The sequence below is a fragment of the Carlito syrichta genome, unplaced genomic scaffold (genome assembly GCF_000164805.1).
Source record: "Carlito syrichta isolate Samal-C Ts95f unplaced genomic scaffold, Tarsius_syrichta-2.0.1 Scaffold279737, whole genome shotgun sequence".
Taxonomy (NCBI): Eukaryota; Metazoa; Chordata; class Mammalia; order Primates; family Tarsiidae; genus Carlito; species Carlito syrichta.
In genome coordinates this window covers 649880-658233 of record NW_007223833.1, presented here as the reverse complement: position 1 = coordinate 658233, position 8354 = coordinate 649880, and the positions used below count along the sequence as shown (strand labels likewise).

General features: G+C 37.1%; 1 protein-coding gene across 1 annotated transcript in view; it reads left to right on the top strand.

The window, feature by feature from the left end:
* Positions 1 to 982: 982 nt before the first annotated feature.
* Positions 983 to 8354, top strand: part of PLA2G4A (phospholipase A2 group IVA) — a 123869-nt gene continuing 116497 nt past the window's right edge. The window contains exon 1 of the mRNA XM_008052537.1: positions 983 to 1082. Coding sequence (XP_008050728.1) covers positions 1050 to 1082 — 33 coding nt within the window. The 5' untranslated portion in view covers positions 983 to 1049. The remainder of the gene's footprint in view (positions 1083 to 8354) is intronic.

Genomic DNA, 8354 nt, shown 5'->3' with positions numbered 1-8354 from the left:
ACTGTTATATAAAGTCTAAAGAAAAAAACACTTGGTGTAATGACAAAGATGTTCATAGATTAGTTTTTTATTTGATTGTGTATAACATGGGGTAATTGTAGGTGAAAAAAGTTATAGAGGGTATTTTTCCATTAAAATATTTTCACTTAACTGATTCCAAAGTAAATTGGTGCCTTAGAATGAACAAACATTTATTTCTTTCTGTTTTATTTTATTTTTTTAATTGGAGTCTCACTCTGTCGTCCAGGTTGGAGTGCAGTGGCACACTGCTGGACTCTACAACCTCGACCTGCTGGTCTCCGGTGATCCTTCAGTCTCAGTCTTCCAAGCAGCCAGAACTATAAGTGCGCGCTACCACACCTGGCTAATTTTTGATTTATTGTAGAGACGAGGTCTCGCCAAGTTTCCCAGGTGAGTCTGGAACCTGCGGGCTCAGGCAATCTACTTGCCTCGGCCTCCCAAAGTGCTGGGATTACAGATTGAGCCACCAAGCCTGACCCAAACATTTCTTTTAAAATGTCTTTACTAAAGTTCAAATTCAACATGAATATATATTTTAAATTCCTAATAAATAGCAAAGGTGAAAACTCTTTCTTTTTTATTGTGAATTTGTGTAATGCTGATTCAACTAAAAAAACAATGGTATGTGGCCTTTTAATTATAAGTAGTACAAAAATAATTTTAATTTTCCGTAATATCAATGCATTTCTCATAAAATACTTGGCAAATTAAATAAACAGACCCTGTAGTTTAAAAATAATTACTCACAGAATAAACTTGAACAAATAAATATGGAAAATAAACAGTATTACCCTTTTCCCAAGTTATGTGAGATACTCATTCTTATACACAATTAAGGGAGCTCAATCCATCTGGTTCCCTTGGGGAGACTTTTACTTCCTAAGGCGCATACTCATCATCATTTAAATCTTGGAACTGTATCCAAGAGGAAGCTTAACAATAGTGATTGTTTATTTTGTAGGTTTTAAAGAAACTAGAGTACCAGAGACCTTTGAAGTGTGAAAAGACTTCCTGTAATTGAAACCGAAATGTCATTTATAGATCCTTATCAGCACATTATAGTAAGTAATTTACTGTTTATGGATTCTTTCTGGAAGGGAAACGATATGGTTCAGTGTATGAGGATTGCTGGTGTTTCTAGTAATGTGAAACTCTGATAATGTCTGGATTTGCTATTAAACTCATATGAACTTAATATGGTACAAATAGGCTACAGTACATAATAAAACTATCTCTTCTTTTTATTGCTGTAAATTTCCAGAAAACAAGGACTTGAAGGGAAAAACATTACTAAAACATCTGTAATAATAATAAACTTTCATGGAATAATAAAAAATGTAGTTATCATTCAGTGATCATCAGCCTGCATAGTTTATACCCTTCACATGACTTGATGGAGAGAACAATAAGCAATTTAAAAATTTCTGAATGCAGGACTGTGTTTGATATGCATTTCCTTGACTCTTTTTAGTTATTTGCATTTCCATACAAATTTTGAAATTAGTTTGTAAATTTATCCGTGAAAAAAATACCTGCTGGGATTTTTTGATTGTCATCACTGTAATGATTTTATAGATCAATTATGGGAGAGATGACATGATAACAATATTGAATCGTCTAATTCATTAACAGTTTATGAATCTTATCCAAAACTAAATGTTGCTTAAATCATCTTTAATTCTCTCAATAACATATAGTAGTTTTCAGTAAGGAATCTTATGTGTATATATATTTATTTATTTAGATGTATTTCTTGATTTTTGATGTTTTAATGTAATTATAAAGGTGTTTGTAAATTTTATTCTCCAATTAGTTGATGCATTTATATCGAAATACAATTTCTATTAATATTAATAGTTTTTAAATAGAATCTTCTAGATGTTCAACTTTAACTTTTCTGTTATCTGTGAATAATGCCAGTTTTACTTCTTCCATTTTAATCTAAAAGTGCTTTTTTCTTTTTCCAGGTCTACTGATTATAGACTATGTATTTTAAGTATATCCCATAAGTTTGGGAATTGCACCATTTCATAACTCAGTTAAAATATTTTCTAATCTTTACTGTGATTTATTCTTGGACACATGGGTTATATAAATATGTGCTTCTTAATTTTCAAACACTTGGTAATTTCTTTTTAGTTATCTTTGTCATTGATATTTACTCTAATTTCACTGTGTTCCATAAACATATCCTATCATTTTTTGTTGTTTGTAATTTGTTTATTCATAGTTACAGCCTAGTGTATTGTCTCTTTTGTTAAATGATTTGTATGCCATAATATGTTCCATATTCAATGTTTTGTTTCACAAATTTTGAATTTATGCTATTAGGTGCATACAACTTCTGAATTGCATACATTTCTGTTGAACTGATGCTTTATTATTATGATAGATCCTTTTTAACTATAATAATACAATTTCTTTCAGATTCTTTAGTCTGAAATGCATCTTTTTACTATCAACCTACATTTTTCCTTATATTTAAAATGTGGATCTTGTAAAAGGCATTATGTAGTCAGTGTTTTTAAAAAAATGCTATAAAACATTTTTCATTTTCTGAAACAATACTCTATTTTCTTTTAGAAATTATGGGTTCCTATAGATGAATTAAAAAATAAAATTAGATTTTTTTTTTTTGAGTTGGAGTCTTACTTGGTCGCCCAGGCTGGAATGCAGCATCAACCTGCTGGGCTCAGGCGATCCTTCTGCCTAAGCCTTCCAAGTAGTCGGAACTACCGGGTGTGGCTGCACACGGTTAACTTTTGGTTTGTTGTAGAGATGAGGTCTCGCCAAGTTGCCCGGGTTGGGCTCGAACATGTGGGCTCAGGCAATACACTTGCCTTGACCTCTCAAAGTGCTGGGATTACAGGGCTGAGCCACCAAACCCAGCCGGATTCTTTTTCCTTTTTTTAAAGAAGTCTATTTTTATATACCTTGATAAAATGCTCTTATAGGTTATGTTTACTTAAGTTTTTTAACATTTTTAATTTTAATTTTTTTATTTTTTGGCTTCAGAAGTCATACAGTTGACTTATTCATTTTATTATTATTATACTTTTTTAGTTTTTAAAAATTAAATAGCTTTAGGGGCAAACATGGTTTTTGGTTACGTGGTTGCATTATACAGTGGCGAAGAAGTCTGGGCTTTAAGTATACCCTCTTCTACTGCCTCTACACATTGAACCCAGTAGATGTTTTTCATTTTTGCTTTCCTTTCAACCCTCCTCTTTCTGAGTCTTCAGTGTCTACTATGCCATTTTATATACCTTTGCTTTTCCTTAGAATAGCTCCCACTTATAAACACATGAGGCTTGGTGTTACATTTCTGCATTGCATCACTTAGGACTATAGTCTCAGATCCATCAAGTTGCCACAAAAGATGTTACTTTATTCTTTTCTTATGGCTGAATAGTAGTCGTGTGTGTGTGTATGTGTGTGTGTGTGTGTGTGTGTGTGTGTGTGTGTATCTCACATTTTTTATTTATTGTTATCTGATCGGGTTAATTCAAAAGCCTTGTCTTTAAGCCCTGAGATTCTTTCTTCTACCTGGTCCAGTCTACTCTTAAAGCTTTCCACTCCATTTTATATTTCTCTGAATCTTTCATTTACAGACGTTCAGATTTATCTCTTTTGATAAGTTTTCATCCATATTCTGAATGTTTTGTTTTTTAAAATTTCTTTATGTTGGTTTTTAACTTCCTCTTGTGTTTCACTGAGCAATTTTATAATTAACATTTTGAATTCTATCTCTGCAATGTGAAACATTTCCTTTTGAATGGGATTCATTGCTAAAGAGTTAAGTGTGGTGTGTTTTTTTTAGGGGAGTTTTTCAACTCTGTGTCACATTGCCAGGATTATTTTCCTGGTTCTTTAAGGTTTTCCTTTTTTTTTTTTTTTTTTTTTGAGTTGGAGTCTCACTCTGTAGCCCAGACTGGAGTGCAGTGGCCACTCCCGGCCACCGCAGCCTCAACTCGCTGGGCTCTGGCGATCCTTCCGCCTCCGCCTTCCAAGTAGCTGGAACTACAGGCGTGCACTACCATGCCCGGCTAATTTTTTGATTTATTGTAGAGATGAGGTCTCGCCTGCCCAGGAGGTCTTGAACCCCCGGGCTCAGGCAATCCACTCACCTTAGCCTCCCAAAGACGTGGGATTACAGGCTGAGCCACCGAGCCCAGTTAGTTTGTTTTTGATTCAGTTTTTTTGTTTTGTTTTGTTTTCTTTCTCTTAAAGATGTGACTTTAATGTGTATACTTTATGCTCACCTAGCTTCAACTCTCGGTGCTTTCAATGATGAAGTCTCTGAATGTGTTCCTTGGTTACAGAGACTCTTGTGTTGGTTTTCTCAGATCCTTTTTGTGGTAGCCGGTATTGGATGTGTGTGTGTGTGTGTGTAGATTCACTGTCTCTTGTTGGATCTACAATGCTAGAAGACTAATGAAGCTTATCTAGTTCCCCAGTGTTGTGTTGCATCCTTTTTTCGGTCCCATTATTTCTTACTGTGTTGAACCTTTGTGCCTTCAGGCCATAAGGAGGAACTCATGGGTAAGAACTAGTTGTAACTGAAGGAGGTGGTTATATGCAATATCCCTATAGAGCTGGAGTCTCCAACCTTTTTGGAATCAGGGACCAGATTCATGGAAGATCAGGGGTTGGGGGTGAGGGTAGTTTTGGGATGATTCAAGCACATAGCATTTATTGTGCACTTTATTTCTATTATTATATTGTAATATATAATGAAATAATTATACAACTCACCATAAAAAAAGAAGTACAGGTGAAATTAGTAAATAAATTAATGGGAGGCCATGTGCAGACTAAAAAAATAAGTGTTGGATTCTGACTTAAAACCTGCCACCAGATGCAGCTGTACAATTGAAGTACATCAACTCTCTTGCTATTCACTGATAGGGTTTTGATATGAGTCTGTAAGCGATTATTTAACCATAAGGTCTCTATGCAGTCAAACCTCACTGCTAATGTTAATCTATATTTGCAGTTGCTCTCCAGGGATAGCAGCACTACTTCAGCTCCACCTCAGATCATCAGGCGTGAGATTCTCATAAGGAGCATTCAACCTGGATCCCGCAAATGTGCAGTTCACAATAGGTTTCAAGCTCCTATGAGAATGAAATGCCTCTGGTGATCTAACAGAAGATGGAGCTCCGGGCGGTAATGTCAGTGATGGGGAGTAGCTATAAATACATATGAAGCTTTGTTTGCTCACCCACTGCTCACCTTCTGCTGTGTGGTTTGGTTCCTAACAGGCCACATACTGATAGCAGTCCGTGGCCTGGGGTTTGGGGATCTCTGCTGTAGAGGACTAAAACCTCAACTCTGATGGAGGTTGTTGGGGAAGAACCCAGTGAGATACACTGAGTTCTTTGATAATTTTTTGTCCCGGGAGGTTCTCCTCTCATCTCCTGGAATTGGTAATCTGTGAGGGTTCCACTAATGTGAATCCGGCTGCTTTTCTGGGTCTAGCTGCTCTATGAAGCTATCATAGTTTGGCTGGTGCTGGGGGGTACCTGCAAGGGATCCGGTGATGTGATGGCACAAGGGTTGAATTCTAAAGAGATTTGATCACTAACCTCTCGGGAGGACCAAAGCTCTCTGATACCTTGGTCTGTGGACTAGTCCACAAGATGTGTGGTGACATCAGCTTTGTTTTGATCTCCATTTCCCTGCTCCAGAGGTTGCTTTCTGTTTCCAGCTTGTCCCAAGCAGGGGTAGGAGGCTCCCTGGTTTCAAAACAGGCTGCCCATTCTCTCTCCTCCTTGCTCTCCTTCTCTCTCTTTGTTCCTCTGTGGATTGTGGGGTGTGTCCTTCTTCTCAGCCTGCTTCTGAGGGCCTCTTCTTTGGTTTACTCCATGAGAAAGGAAGTTAGATTCTTTTAAATTGCTTGTTCATATTAATGAAAAGTTTCTATATCCTATGTACATATTAATCTTTTGTTTCCCACCCTATCACCTCAAGAAAGGAGAGTAGTTCTATAACACCAGATAATTTAATGAAAATGTTCATTCTCAAACTTTAACATGGCATCTGATGTTTGGAGCTGAGAAGGAAGGGATGGGATAAGAATAACCCTGAGTTAGAGACAAGAACTAACAATAATTTCTAATGCTAACCTTTGCACTCTCAATTCATTCTAACTCTAAATCTGTTTCCTTTTTTAAAAATTAATAAGCACCGGGCTCGGTGGCTTAGCCTGTAATCCCAGCGCTTTGGGAGACTGAGGTAAGTGAATTGCCTGAGACTGCGGGTTTGAGACCCGCCTGGGCAACTTGGTGAGACCTCATCTCTACAATAAATAAAAAATTAGGCGAGCGTGGTAGCGTGCGCCTGTAGTTCCAGCTACTTGGAAGGCTGAGGTGGAAGGATCACCGGCAGGTCGAGGCTGCGGTGGCCGGGAGTGGCCACTGCACTACGGTCTAGGTGACAGAGTAAGACTCCAACTCAAAAATAAATAAATAAATAAAAATTGAACCCTTATACAATTTGGCAAATGCTATTGCAGTACCACTTTTTGTAAAAAGACACTGGGAATACAAAGGTAAATCAGTCAATCCCTATTTGGTTGAGCTTATGTCTAGCAAAAAAGATGAACAATTTATTTATAATCATGATAATATAGAATAATGCGAGCTTGTAATGTAAGGGCTCTGATAAGAGACAATGAAGATTACTCTGGGAATATGCAACAGGAATAATTAAAAACAGGAGTCCTCTGGGAAAGACTGCTAGAGGAAGTAACACTTAAAACATTGACCTGAATCCATTAGTAGGGGTTAGGTAAAGAGAGGGAAAAAATGAATTTTCTGGATTGGAAAAAAGTATATGTGAATTAGTCTCGATGTGAGAAAGTACATGATTTAAGAAAATGAAAGGAGTTTAGTATGGTTGGAGCATAATATCTCTCAAAGAGCATTATTATTTTGGATGACCTTCACTCTTCTACCTGATCCGACCAGGCCTTGTCTCACAGGTTGTGCAGTCCCCACGTCGTTTCTTATTAGATGACCTTGAATTGGTCATTCAGTTTCTTCTTATAACGCAGTAGAGTGCACTTAAAAATCACACTATATCTGCATATCTTAAGGCTCAGCACCTTTTCTTGAATATTTTGGCGCCTCATCTTGAAAATTTTGTTAGTTATGACTAAATATTTAGGCTGTAGTAATCACCTATGTGGCATCTTTTCATGTGAAGAAGGCATGAAAAGAAACACATATTTGTGTTACACTTTTCCTTGCCTTCTCTAACATTCAATTTAGACACTCAATTAATATTCTAATTTAGAGCCCTTTTAAATGAAGAGATTCTAAGAGCTTTAGGTTTTCTTCCTTCTTCTTGTTTTTGCTCTCTGTGTGTGTATACAAAATATGTATATAAACTTTGGGTGCACATGTGTGTGTACAAATTATTGTTTTAATGACAACATTCCCTGCTCTGGATTTTACAGAAATATATTTTCAAAATATGTAAGTGAGCACACTCAACACAGAACAATATTAGTAAAAGGGAAAGATGGGGGGAAATGAAGCCAGCTGACTAGTAAGGTGCAAGTGTTTTAATGAGCAATAAACATGATTTTGGCTGTCTCAAGATTGGGCTCATTTTTACTACCCCTATGATGTAGGGAAATGTTGGAGAATCCTGTTGACTGAAGCAGCAATTTGCAGCCAGCAAGCTCTCTTCCTTCCAATAGGACCGGCTTCTTTTTTTTTTTTTTTTTGAGTTAGAGTCTCACCCCATCATTCATGCTGGAGTGCAGGGGGCATGCTCACGGCCATCCCCTTGTCAACCTGCTGGGTTCCGGCGATCCTTCCACTTCAGCCTTCCGAGTAGCTGGAGCTACAGGTGTGCCCTACCATGCCCTGCTAATTTTTTTTTTTTTTGTAGAGACGAGGTCTTTCCCAGTTGCCTGGGCTGGTCTTGAGCCCGTGGGCTCAGGCAATCCACCCGCCTTGGCCTCCCAAAGTGCTGGAATTACAGACTGAGCCACCAAGTCCGGCCAGCGTTGGCTTTTAAGAAGTTGGTAGGAAATAGAATGAATGATAAATATATGACAGAATTTAGTTTTTGTATATTTGGCATCATTGTGTGGTGTTTTCAACCTTAAAGATATTTGTGTCTTCAGAATTTATTGAAATTTTTTTGATGAGGCAGGCATCAACTTTACAAGGAGAGGTCAAGTATAAAATATTTATAAAAGTTTCCACTTTTCTCCTCTGAAATATGAATCATATCCCTGACGTGAAAAAGTCCACACCTCTTTCTACCACCTATTAGCAATGGATGATCACTCACTGCCCCACATTTACAGAAATTGA